The 24,550-nt window shown below is 48.9% G+C and overlaps 1 protein-coding gene across 2 annotated transcripts; it reads right to left on the bottom strand.

Annotated features, from left to right (window-relative positions):
• Nucleotides 1–8,138: 8,138 nt before the first annotated feature.
• On the bottom strand, nt 8,139–23,180 carry LOC135370157 (inositol polyphosphate 5-phosphatase K-like). 2 transcript variants are annotated; one of them, XM_064603855.1, is made up of 14 exons: nt 23,083–23,180; nt 22,949–23,023; nt 22,763–22,879; nt 22,589–22,697; nt 20,847–20,963; nt 20,684–20,791; nt 20,557–20,624; nt 20,379–20,490; nt 20,192–20,301; nt 19,095–19,251; nt 16,129–16,266; nt 13,764–14,098; nt 8,311–8,587; nt 8,139–8,249 (listed from the first exon to the last, which is right to left on the bottom strand). In XM_064603855.1, exons 2-14 carry the CDS (start codon nt 22,984–22,986, stop codon nt 8,226–8,228), a joined length of 1,710 nt encoding a protein of 569 aa, XP_064459925.1. In that variant the 5' UTR covers nt 22,987–23,023; nt 23,083–23,180; the 3' UTR covers nt 8,139–8,225. The 2 variants fall into 2 exon arrangements, with proteins under 2 accessions (XP_064459925.1, XP_064459926.1); XM_064603856.1 differs by lacking the exons at nt 20,684–20,791; nt 20,847–20,963.
• Between the last annotated feature and the right edge of the window lie 1,370 nt (nt 23,181–24,550).

The following is a 24,550-nucleotide window of genomic DNA, read 5'->3' as shown; positions in this document are numbered from 1 at the left end:
ACGTGGCCTCCACAGCCGACTAGACAGATTTTATGTCTGGCCGCAGACGGCAAGGTTGTCTGGCAAGGTTGACGATCGCAGACGATCACGCCGCCAGAGTGACTTCACATGAATGATCATGACTTATCGCACTCTTGCGATCACGATATCAGCACGCGATATCAGTTATCGCATATTACTGCACTCACGAGAGAATGTAAAAAATCACACCCGGAAATGTACAACCGAGTTACTTGATATCAAAACTTGTTTGTGGCGCGTCCTTTACCATGACTGAATGTCATGTAGGGGCGCTGTTCGATTGAACATATATCTTCCTTAGGCGATGAACTCAGGTTCGATGAACGATGGATTACGTGTGGTTCCAAAGCTTGATAAACAGATTAGGAACACGATAGTTAATCTTTTTTGCTTTATTTCGAAAAGCCCCATTGCCAATTGTAGCTGCCCGAATGCGAAGGCGACAAGGCAAATAAAATGCTCAATACAAAAATCAGTAGTGTGTACTAGAAAGGTGGAGGAAAGAAGTGCTGAACAATTTGAAATATCCTTGCATACAGGTTTGGTCAGTAGGTACAGGGTTTCTGGTTTTCGGTATTTAGTGAAAAGCAACGTAGATAAATGTAGATATCCACAATCTTCACGTAGGCGGTGGATGGAAATCATTTGTACATCGTTATAGGAGGTCCTTCATATGCAGTGTCGTTGAACTTACTTTTAAAATGATCTGAATTACAATTAGAGATAAATTGGTTTTAAAGTATCTGAGTCACAGCTGCCGACACCCAGCGGGAGAAGATACGCTGACAGAGTTACAGATACTTCCAAAAACGTACTCAATACTTCTGTAGTTATTTTTTGCATTAAATTGATTGGGTTGATTTAGCGAGCTCTTATTAGTTGCCTTAGGATTAATAAAGCAGCTTACACCTTGGGTGACATGATGTGATACCGCGTAATGTTTTTCATTCTTTCCTTTGCTTCATGGATTCTGCACACTCTCCGGATATGAACACCGATCAGAGGGCACACGTTAACAAACCAGCAACTTTATCTCAGTTGCTCGCTTTCCTTCACGAAGGCACTGTAAAACATGAGAACTGCAATCTCCGAAAATTTATCAGAAAACTTATCTGTTCGGTAGCCTGATCACAGTACTCTTACGTCACAGTTTTACGTCACAAATTACTTCAAATACTGTGTCGAAACCACCACCAGCTGCGCATTGCTCGTCAAGCACGGCGGCAAAACTACATCGCATGCGCATAACACTGTGTTCAAAACAAAAGGCGGCGGCTACGTGTCGGCTAAGTACCCATCGTGAGCATCTAGCCAGTCGGGAACATCGATCACTGTTGCTCCACAAATTCGTAATTATTCCCCACCAGACCTCGCCCCGAGCCACTTTACCTTAGGGCCAGTTCTCACTTGGCGACGCCCGACGCGGCGTCGTGAGCGGGCGGCGGAACTAGACGCGCATTTCCGGAGTCGGGAGAGGAGAGACGTCGAGCCAAAAAAACTGTCATGCCAAGCTTCTTTCACGACGTCGGCGAGAGCTGCCGAGAACGACTGCTGGCGACCAATTAGGTGACACAGAAAGGCCACGCCTCCTGACTTATCGTCTGCTTTGGACGACGGAATGCCACTGTGGTGGGAACATGAAAATCGTGCGCGCTGACGCGTTGGCGGAAATGCGCCTGTACTTCCGCCGCCCACGCACGACGCCGCGTCGGGCGTCGCGAACCGGCAGCGGAAGTAGAGGCGCATTTCCGCCGCCCCGCCAAGACGCACGATTCTCATGTTCCCACCCCAGTGGCATTCCGTCGTCCAAAGCAGACGAAAAATCAGGAGGCGTGACCTTTCATACATCTTGGTCCCCATTCCCTGGCTGGCGTGATATAGGGAACATACGTACACTCTTAGAAATGAACTTCACCATATAGCACGTACGCTCCAAGCCAACCATCATCTCGGATGATATCATTATCAGCACAGGGGTAGCATCCAGTGTATTGCTCCGTAGACGAAAGCGTGCTGGGCGGACGCAATGCATCCTGGACAGGTCCTAGTCGCACGCCACAGCAAACGTCAACGCACACGTGACCTTAAAGATGGCGGCGCCCGTGATCGGTGACGAAAACCGTTCGTAAACAATGCGGTTGTTTCTGCGCGTCGTCTTTGGGTGTCTTTCGATCACGGTAATTAGCTTTATCCTATATTCTCGCAGTAAAACGCGAAGTTTTGCGCATAAGGCCTTGTTGACGACTTCCAAAGATGTGACGACGACCGCGCGTTAAGACTCACTCAGCCAATGCGAGGAGTTAATTAAACTAAGGAGAAATGGAATACCATGCTGCAGAAGAGCAACTGCATATATTACGCTGGCAAAATACGTTCATCTCTTGGCGTTATGACGACGGAAGTATGTCGGTAAGCGGCAAATCGACGTGTAAACAAAGTCACGTGACCTGCAAATGACGTTTTCTATGACGTGCGACCAGGACAAGACGAGAATTTTGCAAAAAACATCCGCTCGAGGGTAGTTACAACAATGGCGGGTTTGTGTCATCCCCTGTGATTATCAGCCCTGATTTGTTGAAAACGAGAGGCGTGCGCCTTTTTCTCTTCTTTTTTGTGACATTTATGCTGTTCATAACTGCCACAAAACTGGCGTGTACGCCTCCCGTTTTGAACAAATCAGAGCAGATAACGATGTCATTCGAGAAGGCGGTTGGTTACGAGCGTGCTGAGGACCAACATGGCGGCCCGCCAAATTTGGAGGCCGCGTTATGGAACTCGACTGGGGATGTCACCGCCTTAGGCATGGTTCACACTAGTGCGTTCTGCTGCGTGCGTATGCGTGCGTTGTAAGCAATTCGTTCCGCTGCTCACATACCTGCGTCCGAATGCGTGCGTCACCAAACCGTAAGCCAATGAGCGCCGAGCGGGATGTCCACTCCGGTGGCCGCCATGTTGAAAACAGTCTCGCAGAGAGACACCTACTGCGCATCGCTCGGAAGGCAGCCTCACGATTCGTTTGTAGTGCGTCGTAATGCAAGAGACAACGAAGTGCTGACTACAGCACGCTCCGCTTCTGGAGCCCGCGCTCCGAATAATAAACATTCTCTCTGTTGCCGCACTGGCCGCACTGGCCGCACAGAGATGTGGGAGCTCGACCGGAGCCAGAGAAAGAGACAACCGGTTCGGTTGTCTCTTTCTCTGGCTCCGGTCGAGCTCCCACATCTCTGGCCAACGGGTGAAGCGATCCACGCATGTGAGAATGTATCGTTGGCAGTGAGAGTGAGGGAGGGGGCCCACGATGTCGATGAGCACGGTAGCAAAGCGGTGTGACGGAGGGAGGAACGTGCCAATCGGATACTTGGTGTGGCGGTGGCACTTTGATAGCTGGCAAGGAGTGCGAGCGCAGACCCATCTTCTGACGTCCTGGCGCACTCCCGGCCATACGTAGCGATCCGTGATCAGCGTAATGGTGGCGCGTACGCCGGGGTCTGCGAGGCCGTGGATGCTATTGAATATGGGTTTCTGGAGGGCGCAGGGACAAGAGGGCGAGGGGATGCACCGGAGATGTCGCAGAGCACGGGCGTCGGAGTTAAAGGGTACGAGATGTCTTGGAGCTTGAGGCCGGTAGACGCCGTGCGAAGCCGTTGAAGTTCGGGGTCCCGTGCCTGGGCGGTAGCCAATTCGGCGATTGAGAGTGGGCTGGAGGAAAGGGTGGAGATCCGGCTGAGGGCGTCAGCCACTGCATTCGCGGAGCCAGCGATGTGATGAATGTCGGTTGTGAACTCCGCTATGTAGGAAAGGTGACGGATTTCCAGCGGAGAGTAGTTGCGGCCGGCCGACGCCATGGCGCCGACTAGTGGCTTGTGATCCGTCCAAAGTGTGAAGGACCGCCCCTCGAGAAAATGGCGGAAATAGCGAACGGCTGAGTAAGCTGCCACGAGCTCCTTGCTGAATGCGCTATATCGCGACTCTGCTGATGATAACTTCCGTGAGAAAAATGCAATGGGCTGTGGGCAGGAGTCGACCGCTTACTGGAGTACGGGGCCGCTTGCGGGCTGCTGCGTGCGTCGAAAAACGTTGAGCTCGAGCGAACTCCTTACGTTCTGCTGCGGGAGGTCGCGCACGTATCTGTTGCCACGGTAACCAGCGCCCGCGCGCATCCGCGCGCAGCAGGTGGTGGTGGTGGTGGTGATAGGGCTTGCCGTTGTCGGCCTCACGTATGTGGGCAACGTCACGACTCACGCCCTGGGGGAATGTGCGTCCTGGGCCGACTTCTAAGGGAACTGTGCCGACGTATGTCTGAAAGCGTCTGAGGAAAACCCAGGAAAAACCCCAGACAGCACAGCCGGCACTGGGATTCGAACCCGGGTACCTCCCAGTCTCGACGTGACATGGCCAGCACGCTAACCACTGAGCCACGGGAGCTGGTGCGCGCAGCAGAACGCACTAGTGTGAACCATAGTGCCACGAATCATCTTCGAGAAACTTCCAGGGCAGGCACGAAACGGTACATGTCATCCCGGTGCATGCTGAAGAAGAAGAAAGAAGCTTCCGGACACATCGCCTGCTGCACGTGCTGTTTCTAGACTTTTCGGCGCGACGCTTAAATGCTGGTGCGCTCCAGGCTGGAGCATTCATTCATTCTTTGGACTCAGTTGTGTTCAGAGAGCTATCACTCTTGTGTTTTGCTACCAAGTAGTTTAATAAACCGTTTGATGTTTATTCGACGACTCGCCGGCCCATTTCGCTTCGTGACAATAGTGTTAAAGACGGAGTCTCGTACGTACGCTCCCTATTTCACCGAAATTTTGCGAGCAGATTAAAAACATTTAGCATTACTTGCCATACGTAAAACTTGTTTTGGGTCTACAAGCAGCAAGCTATTAAACTACGCGGGGAACACTTTGCACTTCCATGCCTCCTGTTCGCAGGAAGGAGCGGTCATTTCAAAACCCTTCTTAGCCATGCGGGCTGGAAGGTTTGTGTCGACGAGACCCCCCCCCCCCCCACCTCGAATCTAAATGACCGCTCCACCCGTTGCACTGCTTGGCAACCCAACGGTATCTATTTTGAGAAGTACAGACTTCAGTCCTGTGAGCGATTCCGAACGTCCGATCGGGTTGCATTAAAATCCCTGAATTGGGAAAAGTACCGCCATCCCTTGATCTTGCAGCCTCGACCTTGGCTTGGACGTTTCATGATGGTCGTACCACGCAAACCAATGCCGTGGCTGTCATTAAAGGTCCAAGGTCGCAGCGGGAAAGGGAAAAAGATGTCGCTACTTTTCCCAATCCAGAGACTTGACAGGACGTGTTGATGACGATTGTCGCTCATATTTGTGTGTGTGTGTGTGCGTAGTTTACAGGTCAAAGCACCTCCATGAAAATGTACACAAAAAGTATCAACTCGTACTTTTACTGAGTCACTTAACAGCCCTGCATACGTTTCTGTACTTTTCAGTTCAACGACAATGAAGTTGACAACTTCTATGAACTGCTGCCAAAGCTGGTAACTGTGTACCTTGCAAACAACCCCATCGAGAAAGACCGAATGTACCGGCGTAAAATCGTCATCTGTCCAACTGTAAATAGATTCGTGCCAGAATGTGTAGGAAATGAAATGAGTTGTTTTTTTCTTTGTTTGTTGTTCCTTGCTTTCAAACTGTCCAATAGTGATACGTAAATAGCAGCAGACGTACAGAGCACGTCGAATATAGAATACGGAGAAGGCTGGGAATATTGGGTTTTTGAACGCACGCCCAATGCAATGAGAGCAAGGACATGGGCACCAGTAGAACCCTCCAGAGGTCTGTGATTACGGACGTGCCGCCACTCCGGACTCGGAAAACAGCGATGATTTTATTTAGTCCATGAAAAGAAGGCGTCTCAAGGATTCTATATACGCGAAATTTCATTCCTACTTACGAACGCTGTGCATTTCTGTCAATTTTTGAAGATCTGCCGAGCCTCCACACGTTTCGATGACGCGACGAGCGAGTGACGTAATCATAAGCCCACAAACTGCAATGATGTCATGTTCTGGACACTAATTTAAAGAGGGGAAAATGGGAGAGATGACTTATCCCTCTGTGTTTTCTCCAAGGTCGGAGCGGTTGAACAGTATGTCACGTAAGGCTCCGCTACCGGACGGCAAAAAGTGAGCCCCCCCGGAAGACTCGAAGGGCAACAACGTTGCCAGATGCGAGCCGGGCGCTCTGTCGGAGCCTACAGGACGTCACAGTTCACAAAAATAAAAATTAAATTTCTCTTGCTTTCGCGTCACGTTGAGACAAAATGTTTTGCAGGAATGCAAAGTGACACAAGAAGATTCCAGTAACATAAATTTGGTGGTATTCTGAAGACACGAGATTTAGTCAGTAGTGGCATTTGTGCCCGAACAAACAAACGAACGAACTGCACAGTGAGGCGTTGTGCAGTGACTTAACGTTTGGTCACGTGACTCGGGAAAACAGTCACAAGGGCATGCCGTTAGTTGTTGCGGTACGCCTGCAATTGCCAGGGGATATTGTAAAAACACACGCTCTTGCCCGGCCCGCAGCACGACGCTAGGACGCATCCCCATATTTTCCAGAGTCACGTGACTCAAAGGCGCATGACGTCATGTGCACATTTCCGGCGGACTGGTCTTCTCGATCTCCCGCGATGATCGGGTAAAACGTTTGAGGACACCAACTATGGGCCGCTCCGCATTATCGCCCTTTAAGAGTCCGCTAATCACAACGGTGCTTCGAAGGCTGTAGAGATGGAAACGAGCCACCATCAGCCACTGGTAGCCAAAGAAAGCCTGTGTTCGAAATCGTCTGCGACGATATATAGGCTCATGTCAACGAGCGGAGGTGTGAGAGGCATCAGGAGGGAGTTCTGCTTGCATTCCAATCCCGGTACTGGCTGTGATGTCTCGGGGTTTTTCCTGCTTTTTTTTTTTTTTTCAGACATGTCGGCGCAGTTCCCTTAGAAGTCGACCCAGGACGCACATTCCCCCAGTGCGTCAGTCGTGACGTTGCCCACCCCCGTGAGGCTGATAACGGCGAACCCTTTCATCAGCACCACCACTACCATCTGCACCTATAGGTGTGTTGATTGAGCGCCCACCTCAACAGACATACATACATATATCACCTGCAACTTCGTGAAGTCACGACCTACTAGGTTATAACGACCATGTCATTAACTGCAACCCCTATGAGCCCGTCCGCACGATCCGCTAGGCGCGCTACTCATCGGCCTGCGAGATGTAGATCGTGATTGGACAATGAAAATTTGAATTTTGAACGCGCAGAAGCGGACGTAAGACTATCGTAGCAGACAAAACAACAACAACAACAACAACTTTACCCCACTCTACTCACTTAGACTCTACCCCATTGCTGGAGGTGAAGCGGGGAATGAAGGAATGGGTCCCGTTACAATGAGGATCGAAGTCCTGTGGCGTCGAAAAAGGCGAAGAGAGCCTTGAGGGCAGAGCGTTGGTGAGCTGGATGCGGCCAGGGGCCAAGCAATTTTGTGAGGCAGAGGGGACGGCAGTCTAGCTCGTTGAGGGAGGCGGAGAGTACGGAGCGGGCAATGGAGAAGAATGTGCTCGAGATCTTCAACAGCACCGCAGTGACTTTTCTCAAGCGGTAGCGCCACTGAGCTGTGAAGGCCACGTCGAAGCGCATTCGATGAACTAATGCGGCGTCTTGACGGAGATATGTGCTGGCATGCGGAAAGCGAGCGCTGGGTGAACTCTGCTCAGCTCCAGCAACAGGCTCCTATGAAAAAGTGGGATACCGTGGGAAAGCCTTCCGTGGAATATCCACCGCTTGTACAAAAATACTAAGGTAAGCTGAAGTACAAAGTGCAGAAGTTGAGGAAAGCAATAACCGGACCGACGAGTAGCGCCACCGCTAACTTTCAAATGCGGCGGTGGGAAGGGGTGTCTATGTGTCTCAGGGGTGTCTCAGTACACTTCGACACCCCTTCATTTGCAGAAAACCGACAAGCAGCACTGCATCAACACATAGTCTCCACGAAAATGTTTTCACCGTGGCCACGTCGAGCCTCACCTATAAACCAGTTCCTGGTTACATCGTTCTTTGTTCAGCCTCAACGGCTTCATAATACTCGAAAATTGTTTATTGGCGCTGAATACATTGCATATGGGTATGTTTCCTTAACTGAAAAAAATTCTTATCGTAGAGCAACCTAGACGATGAGCGGTGTCGTGACCTGGAAAAAAGGTAGGGTTACAAGACAACGCAACACGGAGAGAAAACGCTATAGTGCTCACCTTGAAGGAACCACTCATGCCTAGCACATCCGAGTCACCCCTGAGGTACAGAAGACGATATTTGCCCATTAACAGAAGATTTTGGCTGCCAAATAGCACACGGTAGAAGGTAGGCGCGGATGACTGTCCTTCGTCCCGGACCGGACAAGAGCTCGTCGCTAGGACACAGGGGGACGGAGCTTCAGCCATGTCGTCAGGGTGGTCATAGGGCGATACCGTGCGATGTGTCCAAGCCGTGCTCTCATGGGCGTTTGCCTGTCGCCGTTCTGAATACGTCCTGCAGAACGCAGTCTTCTCGTAATTCGCTCTTCGTAATTCGTAACGTCGCTCTGAGAACTGAACTGAATGTGTTCGCAACACGGCTGTTGCGACTCTGTCAATAGTACTCCATTGCACAGTGCTGGACAAACCTTTACCGAAAAAGTCTCTCGATTACTCTCTCCCTGGACAGATCCACTGCTCTGGACGGGTGCACGTGCCTGCTTCCGTCCACCGTTACACTGGTAAAACAGAACTTCACCACATAGCACGCTCCTAGCCAACCATCATTCCGAATAATGTCCTTCCCTGTCCTGATTTGTTCAACAGATAGGCACCTGCTCCCATTTTCAACAAATCAATACACGGAATGATATCATTCGGAATGATGGTTGGCTAGGAGCATGTGGTGGTTTTAACAGTGTAGGGTGTCTCATAGCACGCTCCGCGCCAACCATTGCCACGAATGATAGTGATATCGCTTCTAATTCGGAAAGAGAAATAGGGCGTACGGCTTTTTTGCGTCAATTATCATATATCCAAACTGACACAAAAAGGCGTATACGCACTCCCTCTACGTTCGAGTCAGAAGCGATAGCGCTACACACTTAGAAATGAACTCCACCGCACAGCATGCTCCTAGCCAACCATGATCTCGAATGATATCGTTATCTGCCCTGATTTGTTGAAAACTGGAGGAGTCTGCTTTTTTGTGTGACAATTATGAACGGCATAAGTGTCACAAGAAGGCGTACGCCTCCCGTTTTCAAGAAATCAGGGCAGATAACGATATCATTCGAGATTATGATTGGCTATGCTGTGAAGTTCATTTTTAAGAGTATCATTCGTGGTAATGGTAGGCGCACAGCGTGCTATGCGGTGAAGCTCTGCTTTTAGAGTACAAGGGAGCGCACACGTCTGCTCAGCACTGCACCTTCGATATCTGAAGAAGTTCAGCGGAGATTTGCGGAGGATTTCATCGAAGGGAGTGTAGAAATTCCGCAGCGGTTTGTGCGGCCCCTTAGCCTTTCTGTCCAGTATTTTGGACGGTATAGGGGTGCTGGGAAGATCCCTGGCTTTGGTGTGTCACTGAGAAGCGCACACCGAAAGTATGGAGACGGACAGGCAGACGAGGAACTAGGCGCTTCTCTCTGTCACTCCTGATGTTTTTTTTTTTTTTTCAGGCCTCTGTCCTGAGCCAGTCGCAATCACCTCACAGCCGGAATTACGCATTCAGGAACGATGCAACCGTTATCACATATTTGACCTGTTCAGGGTGATTTCAAGCGGAATCAAGCAGGGTGGCCCGGTCGCCACATGTAACACGTGTAAGGATGAGTCGCTTACGTTCCCAGCAACACACCCATATGTGTGTCAGCACTGTCTATGCCTAAGGGGATTTGCGCTGGTACGTCACAACTGAAAAAAAAAACGAGGGCAAACAAAATCACCCGACGGCACAATTATCGCCATATTTCTCCCCGAATTAAAAACAGCGCCCGATTTTTGCCACCCCGAATCCCGGAAAGACATTTCACCCGAAAAAGACACTTCCCTAGATATAAGGGGGCATGGTTTATTAACCGTACGCTGCTCAGTGGTCAGGCATATGGAAGTTCAAGAAAAAGTGCAAGCAAATGCCATTCTGAGTGATGCAATAAATTCGGGGAGTATACATTGTTCTTGTCATCTCGTTGCCTGTGTCCTTCCTTGTCTGTTCTCTCAGTATTTGTTCTGTCTCACTAGCCCAGAAGTAGAATCTCTGTAGGATCACATATATTTTATGCCCATATACGTGTGACCCCACACACACACCGCTCATGCACGGACGCCGTCATTCGCGCCGTAACTGTCGCCGTTTAACTATAGAAGGGTCCCTTCCCTATTGGAAAATACTTCAGAAAATCTTACAAAAGAAATCTCTCAGACTGCTGAAAGAATTTCTATGAGGTTATGAGACTAAATCTTACAAAATTTCTCTCAGAGCTTCTTACAGGGATCCTGTAGGATTCCAGGGAGGATTTCTTACAGGCAGGGGCAATGCAGCTTTCTTACAGGGCTTCTTACAGGGTGGCCTGTGAGGCTTTCTCACAGGATTTCTTACAGGCCTCGAGACCCGCAAGAAAGCCTGTGAGAAAGTGTAATGGGCCACCCTGCAAGAAACATCCTAAGAAAGCTGCACTGCCACGTATGATAATTGAAGGATCTCATACTTACTTGCTGAGAAGTATTGAGAGTAAGTCGCATGCAGTCACTGTAAGGAATGTTGCAGAACATTTGTGGCCCAGCCAATAAGTTCAGAAAGGCATGACCCAACGCATTGTACACGTACTTGAAATGTCCAATGCGACGACCAAGAAATTTCTTCATGTGATTATGACAACTTTTTGTTTCGCACATTGGGAACGCGTAGGCTTTCTTCCGTAAAAGCATCATCCAACTTTCTCGAGACGAGAATGGGTTACGACCACGTACGAATCCAATTAATTTCCGCTCGCTGCCGCTTCTTCCGAGTTTAACCTAGCATTTTAAAAAGCACGGTTAAAACAACATGTGTGTGCGTGAGAGATAGGCATAGAAATATGTAACATACCGTTTGCCCAAAGCACAGTTGCTATAACCATCTCACTGCATTCTACCTTCTATTCCTCAGAATACGTGCGAACAGGGGTAAAGACGCATAAAGAATGAGAATGCGTAGTACGGACGATTATATACCACACACACACACGTGCTATATACCTCAAAAGCGACGAAAATCCTGAATTCCTGGCGATATTTGCATGAGATGCGTAGCTGCGTCCATGCGCTTCAACGTTTCAAAGCAGACTAATGAACTTGCTGGCAGTTGGAATAAACGCTGTTTCTGAATCACGCTGTTTTCTCATAGAAATCACAAGGCCAGACCCTGAATTATCCCACAGGATATTTTCACATTGGTGTGCCTGTGATGATAGGTATTCGAATCTGCATCCTTTGTGGGAAATTCTGAGAGACGAAGACGCTTCTGTAAGAAATTCTGAAGGAATGCTCTGTTTCTATGAGATTTTCTGAAGTATTTTTCAATAAGGGTTATGCGCTAAGTAGAATAACTACCATCTGCCATAATGCAAATACACGGCATCGGAATTTTAGGTTGAATCTTGCGAAAACACCACCCGCGACGATACATGGATGACACTCCACCGGATCGACAGCAGTTTTGAACATATACGAAGCCCAATAAAAACGACGAGTATAGCATCGCAGTTGCTGCAGCGTTGCAGCAGGACACAACAGAGCAAATTTTTGTTGAACGCCGAAAAAAGCTCAAAAATGGTGCGGAACGCGCCATTCCCGAGGTTGGGGAAAGGGGGGTTTTATCCTGGATAAACATCGTAGCGACACCGAGCGGCGGAGCTGCGTAACCAGGGACCTATGAAGGGACCATGGTGGTACGGTAGTCTGCGGTGCCTTGCGCCGCCAGATGAAGCATTTGAATATTGGGCAGCTTCGCATTTTCAATTATCTTATTTGCCGTACATCTCAGGTTATACAGTGTGGCATTGTGCCACCAACACTATCGCATCCACTTTTGCCGTGACCTGTTGTAGTAAACACCCCCTCTGCTACTACACTCTTAAAAATGAACTTCACCGCATAGCACGGTCCCAGCCAACTATCATCTCGAATGATATCGTCGTCTGCCCTGATTTGTTGAAAAAGGGAGGCGTACGCCTTTTCTGTGACAATTATGAGCAGCATAAGTGTCACAAAAAAGGCGTGCGCCTACCATTTTCAACAAATCAGGGCAGACGACGATATCATTCGAGATTATGGTTGGCTAGGAGCTTGCTACGCGTTGAAGTTCATTTCTAAGAGTGTAGGTAGCTTTTGCTTGTAGTTCATACCACTGCAGTGCTTACCACCGTACACTCTTAAAAATGAACTTCACCGCATAGCACGCTCTTAGCCAACCACACTCTCAAATGATATCGTTATCTGCCCTGATTTGTTGAAAACGAGAGGCGTACGCCTTTTTGTGACACTTATGCTGTTCATAATTGTCACAAAAAAGGCGTACGCCTCCCGTTTTCAACAAATCGGGTCAGATAACGATATCATTCGGGGTGGTGGTTGGCTGGGAGCGTGCTATGAGGTGAAGTTCATTTTTAAGAGTGTAGTCCGCACAGAACACACGGTCTGCGCTCGCTATGAGCTCCGTTCATTGTACGCCCTCAAAGGAGTACTGAGGTTTTTGTTTTCTCACACAGCAAAGGGGGGGGGGGCGAATTAAATGTGTTCTGCCTAGGCGAAGTGGCATGAAGACAACAGGAGCGACGGAAAGAGGCGCTTTCTCCACTTCTGTCTCTAATAACTACTCGGGGAGTGGATTATGTTTCACTGCTTTATGACACGTGATCTCAGCCGCTCTGCAGAAAATGCGCGGCTTCTTAGTTCGCGCCTTTGTGTGTAACCTTCGTCCAATTATGGCGCCATGAAACGCTACCGCGGCCTCGACACTGCGCCATGCATATTGCTGTGATGGGGTTACATTTGAGTGTCCGCAACGGAATCTCAGCCATTTCTGAAGTGATTTTCTTTTTTCTTTTTTTTTCACTACGCTATACCAGCTTGTCATGTGTGAGGAATACGAACCACGTCACGAGTTGCGCGATTTTGCCTTGCCACCCCTCACTAAACGCGCGTCAGGAAGTGCATCCCAGATTTTCCCACAATATCCAAGACAAACAGAACGACGTGACACATATTAAACCTTCTTGTACTTGCAGAAACAGTGACGCGCCCAAAAAGTGCGCTTTTTGCACATGAGGCGACTTAGCAATTTTTTATCTGTACCCCTGCAAAACCTCAGAGATAGAGCAAACAGTACAACAGCACATAGGCAATAAGCGTGGACAAAATTGACCGCGTGGCCTTAATGATTACGAAGATACGAGGCCTGTAAATTGCGAGGAAGCGAAATGGTCAGTCTTGAAGGTATTTTCAGCTCTTTCCTCCGCCTATGTACTCCCTAACACTAGTCTACAATATATACTGTATATTGGAACGGACCGACCGGACCACCCTGCCTGGCTCTCCTTCAAATCACCCTTCAGTAGGCCGTTCCTGCTATGACCAAAGACTTTCTACGCTATACGATCTACGCTAGGCTACTCTGTGAGTGCCTTGTGACAAGACAACTTTTTCCATACCTGACCGACTCCACGGTTTCTTCCCTGCTCTCAGGAGACTTCACCTCTTCCCTGAACGTTCGGCATGTAGATACGCGCTTCCCAGATGCTTGGTCGTGGCGCCTGCAGACTCTGGTAGCTCCCAAGCAGGGTAAAGGTCCTGCAGCAGATCGATCACCCGGAGGAGGAGTAGGTGGAGTGGGAGCACCTCCATCGCCGCATGTACAGAGTGGATGGCTGGAACACACCGAGTACAGTTTTCGGGCCTCTTCCATCAAGTGGTAAGGAAGGCTGTCAACGGGTTGCCGCGATGCCCACACAAAGCAGATGTGGTCATCCAGGCTTGTGAAATTGTCCTGCGTTTTTTAAGGCATTCCTTCAGGTTAGTGATCAACCTACTAGAGCACTGTGCGGGCCACATTCTTAGGCCCAGGTCGCGGACCAAGCCCGACGACTCAGTACCTGGCCCGGGCCCGGCTCCAAACCCAAATGATTTCTAGGTTTCCCGGTCCAGTGTGGCTAACAGTGTGGTAACACAGGCTCGAGTCACACCTAGGCCCTGCAATGTACGGCCCGGACCGAACCCTGGATCACATTGGAGATAAGCACAGTCCAAGGCTGAAGAAAGGCTTTACAAGGGCTCATGCTTTCGGGTAAGCCCGAGCTCGTGACGTGCTCTAGAACCTATTACGTTCAGGAACCGCCGCACGATATATGTCCATTTTTTGGAAGCGGGCATTTCATGCGAAAATTAGTTTGCAAGAGCGCGCGCAACGGCGGCGAACGCTTCCAGCTCCTTCTGGCCTGTTGTAACATCAGCTCATCCGTTCACTTTTATTGGCTAACTACAATCGTCTGCTAGGCTGCGGATGCAAGGCCACCGATCGACTGCGCTGTGTCAGACGTGTGACCGCTGGTGCCAAATACGAGTAAAGCAGGCAAAAAGGCAGACCGGAAAAAAGACGCGCGCGTCACTATTGGGCGGACGAGGTTAACACTGGCAGCCGGGAGAAGGGACTATTGTTGAATTCCAATGGCAGAGTCGGAGCAAGAGGCACACTCCGCAGTGGAGCGGCTTGATCTGGCCTAGAGCAAGTGATCCGAATCTGCGACTGGAACACTCTCGCCCAACTTGGAGTTTAGCTCTGGCCAATCTTCCTTGGTGGATGGCGGCCAGAGACAGAGGAAGAAGAAGATTGTACTCATGTTCCAATACAACGCCATGTTTTGCAACATCAAGGTCCTCCTAATCTCCTAACGTTGCCCTTGTCTGGCTTATTGCTTTCTTCAAGAAACAAAATTTCTAACGTACGACGCGAAATACAAGGCACGGCGAAGACGCGTCGGGAAGCGGCCATGTTGCCGAAGCAGAGACAGGAAATAAGAAGCACGAGCGACAAGTGACACGTCACGTAGAGTTCCGGTTCAATCTGCCTATTTTGGCGGAGCAGTCTGGGCTGCTCCCTGGAGCGACCTTGGGTCGAATGCCGTTCCGAAGCTCCCATTGGAATACTCCATAACTGTTCCCAATCTGCCAATCGAAGAGACTTGCTCTCGGCGGAGCAACAAAACTTGCTCTGGAAACGCTCCGAATCTGCCATTGGAATTCAACATATCTTCCCGCGCGAAAGTGAAAGCTCTCTTGCGCACCAGGATTGTGCGGTAAACTCTACACATTCTGTTTTGTGCGGATACGGCCCGGCCCCCGCGAGCTTGTTCTAGTTCTGCTTTGTTTCGGTAATAGAGTTTTCCGGTGTGTCTGCACGAGCTCCTTCAAGTGCTGTATTGGCTAAGCAGACAATATGCAATGGGATATGTTCCACATATCACACAGATCCGCTGTGCGACCTACCAGGCCTTTATGGCCTGGTAGGACAATTTATGCAAGTTCCGTTTTCATGCAAGTTACATTTTTATGCAAGCGTTTTATGCAAGTTCCGTGCAAGTTCCGCTGGCAGAGCAATTTATGGCAAGTTCTGTTTCATAGGACGAATTTTGGAACACAGTCTTTGAGTTACCGAATGGCGAGAGTTCTCAACCGTTTCTTGCTTGCGAATATTAACATTTACTCTGCTTCTCCCGCGAGCCTGAGTTTCCACAAATAGGTTTTTGTTCTGTGTTTCCGTCAGATGTTGCGTTGCAACGTGTTGTAACCACTGTATATATCTCTGTTAGCATCAAGTCTTTTTTTTTTACCATTGTACAGTGCTGAAACCTAATGCAATTTCTTTGACTTGCTGCCGCGGACGCCAAATGCATGGGGGCACTGCCCTAGTCAAGCAGCGCTTGCTGCTTTTTGGCGTACCTCCTCCAATTGTGCTGTAGCGCAAAAGGAAAGTAAATTGAAATGGAAAAATGGAAATATTAAGTGTCCTTTCAAACGAACCTTGTATAAAGCAACCCAGTCCGACGGGAGCACGTCCATGCCGGCGTTCGTGTAATACCAGGCCAAGCAGTCATGGCTGATAGACCAGGGACCCACCGGAAAGAAGAATACAATAGGCTGCTCTGGCTTTGCAAAGACCTGCAATTAGTACGCGAGTTAAGGTCTCCGAACGCAGTCACTGATAGATGTTGCACAGCAAACTACACCGGTAGCGCCGCTGAATAAGGGACGCGAACAATACGCCTACACTCTTAAACCAGGATTTCACCGCATAGCACAACTATCATCTCGAATGACATCGTTCTTTCTCCTGATTTGTTGAAAACGGGAGGCGTACGCCTTTTTTGTGACACAAATGCAGTTCATAATAGACGATTTTACAAAGATGCACGCGCCACCAAGCGCGCAGCGCAAAGCAGCATGGGAACTTCGAGGGACACTGCTCCGTCGTCTGCTTCGGTTATGGACTTATGGTTTACCCCGCCTGACGCTGCTGCTGCGCACACCAGGAATGTTGTTGTTGTTGTTCTACCTCCGCCTCTGGTCGTCTCGTGCTACTACAAGTCGCCATAAGTTCCCATGATCCCTTGCGTGCCACTGGTGGCGCTCGCTTTTCTAAAATGGTCTATTGCCACAAAAATCGGTGTACGCCACCCGTTTCCAGCAAGCGGATTTTCGTCTTCTGCTACCAACCGTCCTGTTGACAGACAGTTTGGGTGGTGTGGAAATGTAGGACTAGTTAAAAACTGCGGAACATTGTCAAAATCTGCTAGAGTGCGAGCATCTGCGGTACGTTGTTAAATAGACGGTATTCCAACACTTCCACATCGTCTCGCCCGTCGGGCCAGTCCGCCATTTTGAGCGCAGAGTAGCTCTAAACTCTTTAGAAATGAACTTCACCGCATAGCACGCTCCTATCCAACCATCATCCCGAATGACAACGTTCTCGCCCCTGATTTGTTGAAAACGGGAGGCGGAGCCTATTCTGTGCCGTGCATAATGGCCACAAAATAGGCTCCGCCTCCCGGTTTCAACAAATCTAGGGCGAGAACGTTGTCATTCGGGACGATGGTTGGCTAGGAGCGTGTTATGTAGTGAAGTTCATGTTTAAGAGTGTAGCCGTTCGAAAATTGCGGTCAAAGGTGGCTACTCTGGAGTCACGTGATGATAAAGGCTCTGACGTCGAGCAGGGGAGTTGAGTTACGTTGAATAAGAGAACGCGCCCATTAGCGTGTAATGGCAGTCGGATCCCGAATGCCATCTCTTACGGTTATCGTTCTACACGTCAGATTGGAAGGACATTAAATGAGATAATGTCGATGATGCGTCTCTCACTATAGCCGTGCAAGGCATGCAAGGCATGCGTGTCCAAAGAGGCCGAAAATAAACTATGAATACTACACGAAATGAGAATTTTTTAGAGCAGTTGTTTTTTTGTTTTTGTTTTTTTTTCATAATCGATAGTCTTTACTTTGCCGGAAACCTGTTGTCATCTTCTCGACATATCAGCAGAAAAAGAAGGTACCGCCGTCGTGTACGTATTTGCTTTTCACGTTAAGAACTATTAACAACGCTGGGTATTTTTCCACAAAATAATGCTTTTTTTTTTTTTCGCAGTTTACAAAATAATTGCGCGGTGCGCAGTACAGGGTAGCTTTATGGGAGTTTTAAATTGCTCTTGTGCGCAGACAATGGTAGTGGGTGGTGGTGGTGGTGATGGTGAAAGAGCTCGCTGTTGTCACCCCACAGAGGTGGGCAACGTCACGTGTGACGCCCTGGACGCCCTGTGCGTTCTGGGCAGACTTCGCGCAGACAATGAGAGCGAGGGTAGTGGTAAAAGTTGTTGCGATCTCATTACGCAGAAACTGTAATTTAGACGAATGCCATTAAATATCTGCGTGTTGTTCGACGCGAATGACACTACGCATTAATGTCATTTTTCTCGCCCGTGTGGAAATGGTTATAGTGTCCAACATCAAGGTTAAAAACTAACGCTATGCGCTTTCACATTGTATATAGTCCGTAAAATGACGAATGGAGGAACTTCGCAAAATGAACGGCATGTGGCGCTTACATATGAAAAAAAAAAGGCGAAGCCTGTTAGACTGGGACAGTTTTTATCGGATTTCGACTGAGTTTGGACTCTAATGACTGATTTGACTAGAATTTCATTTACGTGTCTTTCTGTTATCTCTACCCCTTACGCAACGCCCTCGAATCTTTAAGGACCTTATTATACAGGGTGTGCGCAGAAAAATGTAACCCGCATTTAGGCGCTTAGCTTGTTGTCTACCCAACTAACAAACTTCCGGTGGCGCACGATGGCGCATTTTGCGTGCGAAATCTGCAGAAAAATGCAGCTTAAAAAATAAACAGAGCAAGGAAAACGTCGGCATCAAAATATGGCGGACGCAGGAGAGTTGTGTTCAGGTACCGCTGGGGCAGCTATCGGTGCAGAAATCGGAACGATGTCCCACATGGATGCTCATCGGTAGTGCCCCTAGCGGTGCCTGCAGTAACTCTCCTGAGACTGCCATGCACTAAACCATGCATTGTCATGACCGCCCTATTCTAAGGCATGGAAGCCGATGTTTGCGCGTTCTGTAATTTTTGTACGCTGAGTATGGCTTCCAGTATTTTTTTTTTTTTTTTCTCGTAGCTTTCGCACGCGTAAATACGCCATCGTAAGCCACCGGAAGTTCCTCGGGTAAGTATAGACAACGTTACAACAACGTAACCCGCATTTCCACATGTAAAAATGCGGGTTACGTTTTTCTGCACATACCCTGTATTAAATAAATGCTTTACTATAAAACTGTAGTTGAGGTGTGAATGCCCTTTTCTCTCTCTCTCTCTTGTATAATTGACGTACCTCTTGCGCGCGGGTATTATGCGAGCAGAGAGGGTATCTTTCGTTGAAGCTTGGGCTCTTCATCGCCAAACAACGATACTATTCGACAAAGTACCTTGATTGTGAAACTTCCGGAGACAGGCTTGTGGTCGCTTTGGATATATAGGTTGTGGCTCTGGTAATGGTGCTGTTTTACGTCCAGGACCACGTTCTCGTAAGCATCCCTCGTGAAGCGGTACATGATCCTGTCCGTCCACGCGGGTTTACGGTGACTGAAAGGGCAGGGTTACGCTACAGCGAAGTAAACGAATTTATGTATACAGGGTGGTCCACCAACCATGATAGAAATTCATAGTAAAAAACGTAGGCCCTGAGACACATGTGGTCAAGGGATTTTTTTTTTCTGCCACTAACTTTTGTCACATATTGGTAACATTTTTATCTCATTTCAGTTGACGGAAAGTTAATTTCTTGAATTGAACTCCGAAATTTCCCGAGGCAATTTAACGTTTTCTTTGCGGTAATGGATTCCCCGTGGTCATTTTACTCAGTATGGCACTCGTATACTGTAATGGCAATTGCCGAAATAAATTCGCCGAAGATCCGTGGAAATGAGCCTTTGGCTCCGCCTCTTTTTTGATGAATCGTAGTTTGAGCGCAAAGCTGCAAAGAAAGGAGGTTACATTGGCACGTCACACGAGGGGGAAAGGTTGCAAGGAGTCTGGTTACCTAATTTTTGATAAGATAGCTGATTCCCGCACTCACCGCGCGTGTTTGTTCCGTGGGTGAGGCTTGTAACCCTTTCCCCCCTCGTGTGGCCTGTCAATGTAACCTCCTTTCTTCGCAGCTTTGCGCTCAAACTCAGAGCCGTCGAAAAGGAGGCGTAGCCAAGGGCTCATTTCAACGGGTTTTCGGCGAATTTATTTCGGCAATAGCCATGCATTACGAGTGGGATTATGTGCTGTACTGAGTAAAATGACCACGGGGAACCCATTTCCACGAAGAAAACGTTAGGCTGCCCTGGGAAATTTCGGGGTTCAATTCAAGAAATTAACCGAAATTAACGTTCCGTCACTTGAAATGAAATAAAAATGTTACCAATATGTTGCAAAAGTTATTGGCAGAAAAAATGCCTTGACCGCATGTCTCTCCGGGGTCTACGTGTTTTACTATGAATCATGGTTGGGGGACCATCTTGTATAGCCACCGTACCTGTAATTGAAACCATGACTGTCCACAAGGTACTTGTAGGTGGGTAAGAAAGTGATCTCGTGTTCTTGGAAGTGGTGAAATGCTTTTTCGGACCTCATGGCGTTTATTAACTGTAAGAGTCGTCAAAAAAAAAAAAACTTACTTATGGTGTACGAGTCACTTGTGCAGAAGGCAACGAGAAACTGACCTGATCTTTCTTTAAGAAATCGTGCACCGTCCCGTTTTCTATGGCCAGTTGCAGGTCGCGTATGGTGCAGTCGTCGATGCGAAAATTCAGGTCTCCAAACCAAAAGGCGTAACTACAGAAGTGCCAAACTCTCTCCGTGATCCACGTTTCCCTCTCGATTAACGAGGTCAGAACTCACTTGTGGTTCAAAACACTGGTGGCGTTGATGTCATCGAATGTCTGCTTCTCAATTATAGTGCTATACTCCTGAAATTAAGAAAGCGTTTTATCAGTATAAGAACTGTCTTAAATGGACGGGTACGTGCATTTATGCGCTGTGCGAGTTCAGTTTCGTGAGCGGCGAGGTGGCAGTCGATAAAGCACGTCGAACAGCCGTACATTATCATTCGAACAGTCACTGCGCCCTTGTTGCCCTGAAATAACCCAAAGCACCTCACTAATAGGGATATGCACTGGTGTCAGTATTACCCAAGCACCTCCGAGACCAGTCCTTGTGTACGTAGACTGAACTCCACGCAAGTGAATCAGGTGTTTACGCTTGAGGAAGATGGCCAGCACGAGACCCTGTAACCTTACATGCTTCACCTGAGAGGCAATTTCGTGTAATGTGGTGAGCGACATGAGCGATACTTTACTCCGGTGCATACGCGCGAAGATGTTCAATATAGCATTTACTGCTTGTGACACGCTTGACAGCAATCTCCGGCTCGCGGCGCAACGATGGCCTGTCCGTGTATTCACACGAGCGACATTTCCCCAGAAGCGGACGATGCGAAAAGCGTCGTGGCTGTCTGCTGTCACGTGAGCGCGAGCGCGCAACGTCGTGTCTTCACGTACACTCCTAATCGTGAGGAATATCCTGCTACACAGCGACAAGATATTCCGTAGCAGACGACAGGCAAACACGCTGACGGCGTCGTCTGCTAAGTGTCGTCTGCTAAACGCGCAGTCCGCCACTCCCGATCCTCCGCACCGTGTGAATGAACTTCGGCTCTGTGAGCAGTGTTTCCGCTTTTTATTCCACTAGAATATTCCGTGAGGATGTCGCTCGTGTGAATACACGGTGTCAGCAATGTCGCTCGCGAAGAAGCCTTTGTTTCCAAAATCCAGAGAGGTGACACAAGCCCGCCATTGTTGCAGCTAACCTCAAGCGGGTGCTTTTGGAAAAACCGCCATCTTGTCCTGGTCGCACGTCATAGAAAACGTCATTTTGAGGTCGTGTGACTTTGTTTACATGTAGTTTTGCCGCTTACCGGCATCTTTCCGTCGTCCTAACGCCGAGATGAACGTATTTTGCCAACGTAAGCTATGCGGTGCTTCTTCCGCAACATGGTAGCCAGCTTCTCCTTAGTTTAAGCACATCGCATAGGCTCAGTGAGTCTTAACGCGCGTTCGTCACCACATCTTTGGAAGTCGTCAACAGTACGAGGCCTTATGTGCAAAACTGCGCGTTTTCCTGCGAGATTAACGGATAAAAATTATTACCCTGATCGAAAGACATCCAAAACGTCGCGCAGAAACAGCAACTGTTTACAAACGGTTTGGCCGCCGGTCACGGGCACCGCCATCTTTAAGGTCACGTGTGCCTTGACGATTGCTGTGCCGTACGACCAGGACCTGTCCAGGATGTATTGCGCGCTTTCGTCCCTGCACGCTTTCGTCTACGGGGCAATACATTGGATACCATCCCTGTGCCAGAATCCGTTTCCGAGGAGGAGGAGGAGGGGGGGGGGGCAGTTTCGTGCAGAGCCGTTGATTAAGAGAGTTGGGCCATTGGGAGGAGCCTATCTCAAGCGCGCCATTTGACGTCACAGATTGGGCGGCGCCAAGGCCAGTGGCATCATTTTGGATCAGAGCTATCGCCTTGAAATCTCCAAATCCGCCATTTTGGAGCAGAGGTACAGCATTGAAATCCCTCCCGTACTGCCGCGGCTCGCCTTTCATCCCGGCTAAGTGGGCGGAGCGACGACGGCTCTGACGTCACGGCGGCTTCCCATCTCTGGGTGGCAAAAGATCACAGAATGGCACAACAACTCTCTTCATAAACGGCTCTGGTTTCGTGAACCACAGAGCGCAATCAGTCGACAGAGGCATTTGGGCGTCTGCTGCCTGCTGGCCTCCAATGGGAGTCGATTTTGGTACAGCTCCTTCGATAGAGGTTCGTTTCGCCACGAGCTGAAGATTACAGATAAGTGTGTCGCAAGCAGCACCTTAACGTAACGGTACTTGCGCAGAGCAGTCCTAACAGCTTGTATCCATGGCTCTTCAAAAAATGCTTGTCGCAAAAGGCACTGGGGTCGGGCGCTCACTTCCTGAAACCTGCAATGGGTGCGCAGTTGAAGCCCACGTGTATGCGATATTAAATAATTAAGTGATGTACTAACCCTACAGCATACAGGTCTGGCAAAGCGCTGCTGTTGACTGGGGGGTCCAGGCCCAACGCCGAACGCAAGTCCTCGATGGGCCCCCGGCAAACCACGTTCCAGGTCATGATGTACACCCTGAAAACGAGGAAGAAGACGCCGTGCATAACAAAGCAGGTCGCCACGTTACTTACTGCAAGAAATTACTTAAAATCCTTCATTTGAACTTCTGGTTCGGAGGTCATCTGTCACGGCTGATGCACATATGGCCAGGTGTTCGATCTGGAAACAGTAGAGGCCAGTGTAGTCAAGTCACTATACGGTGTAGATTTATGCATTACCTCATCAAATTCAATTACTATATGACTTGGCGGCAGCTGAACTGTACGGAATGGCAATGGCTATGACGTCTAAAGCTGTTCACTTACAGTTCCGATGATCTGAGTGTCACGAATGATAGCGCGAGCCAAGAATGTCACGCAGTTGCAGTGACGTAAGCGCTTGAAAGCGCGCTAAAGAGTTGGTGTTAACATTTCGCGTGGTCTCATAGTGTTTACATCCATTCTCGCACTTCGTTCAGTTCACGACCTACCAGTATATGCTAGTATAGTAGTAGTACGGTTGCCTGGCACATGCCTGGTATATACGAAGGCCCAGCGAACACTAGGCCATATTGGAAATCAGGCGGAACGAGACTCGAATAAATGTGGCTTCTGGATCTGACTTCGTTGCGAATCTTTGTTAGAATTTTCGTTTCCGATGCGGTAATGCTAATGCGGTAAAGTGCTGAACCAATATCCCCGAGCGAAAGCTATCCAGTGCAATTATAGCACTGGAAGTCTGGTAGCGCTGGAGTACTGGGTTATAGCACTGGAGCATTGCGGGTGTACTCTTCACCTGGAGAGACTCTCTGGACACCATATGGCTTCGATCCATATTTTGATGGGGCTCATTATTTCATTTCCCACATCACCACCAGCAATGGGGTGAATGGTGTGGGGTGGTGTAGAGTATCATCCCTGGCGATGAAACTTCCCAGTCATCTCGTAATAAAGTTGTCGCTTATTTCCAGTGCCTTTGCGTTTTTACCGCAGCTGCTGGCATCATTGTGTACGCATGTTGCCTGCACTCTTAGAAATGAACTTCACCGCATAGCACGCTCCTAGCCAACCATAATCTCGAATGATATCGTTATCTGCCCTGATTTGCTGAAAACGGGAGGCGTACGCCTTTTTTGTGACAATTATGAACAGCATAAGTGTCACAAAATAGGCTCCGCCCCACGTTTTCAACAAATCAGGGACGAGAACGTTGTCATTCGGAATGATGGTTGGCTAGGAGCGTGCTATGCGGTGAAACTCATTTTTAAGAGTGTGGGGCCCATTGCTCGTCGAAGTAACCGACCGCGATTACATTGTGCGTCGCCTGTCATTTGGTTGTTCCGTGAAGAAGGCGTCAAGAACAGACGTGAATGTGACCAACAGTCGAGCTCTTGATCGTGCAATCTTCGCGACGAAGTAGATAAAAGGTACGTTCGATTAGGCCTGCACTTCCTGAACCAGTTCCGGGCGGTGCAGGGCCAGTTCTGAACTAGCGCAGCACTAGACCAGCTCCTGTTCAACGGTGCAACACTAGTGTCGCCGCGAAACGAATATCGAAGTGCAGGTCTTCTGCTTACCGCTACGGATTGTAAGAACGCGTGTGACATTTCAATCACATATGCATTGCTGCTTTTTAATTTCGAACACAATGAACTGTTCAACAATTGTGCAAACAGCCATGTAACTTGTGGATTCTGACAGCGAGGAC

The sequence above is a fragment of the Ornithodoros turicata genome, chromosome 10, assembly GCF_037126465.1.
Source record: "Ornithodoros turicata isolate Travis chromosome 10, ASM3712646v1, whole genome shotgun sequence".
NCBI lineage: Eukaryota > Metazoa > Arthropoda > Arachnida > Ixodida > Argasidae > Ornithodoros > Ornithodoros turicata.
This window is presented reverse-complemented; position numbering and strand designations above follow the sequence as displayed.

Coding starts and splice junctions, on each gene's coding strand:
- LOC135370157 (XM_064603855.1), bottom strand. CDS start 22,986: ATGACCTCCGAACCAGAAGTTCAAATGAAGGATTTTAA. Junction 22,880..22,948: donor GTTCAAATGAAGGATTTTAA/GTAATTTCTTGC, acceptor CCTCGTTTTCAG/GGTGTACATCATGACCTGGA. Junction 22,698..22,762: donor CCAGACCTGTATGCTGTAGG/GTTAGTACATCA, acceptor CACCCATTGCAG/GTTTCAGGAAGTGAGCGCCC.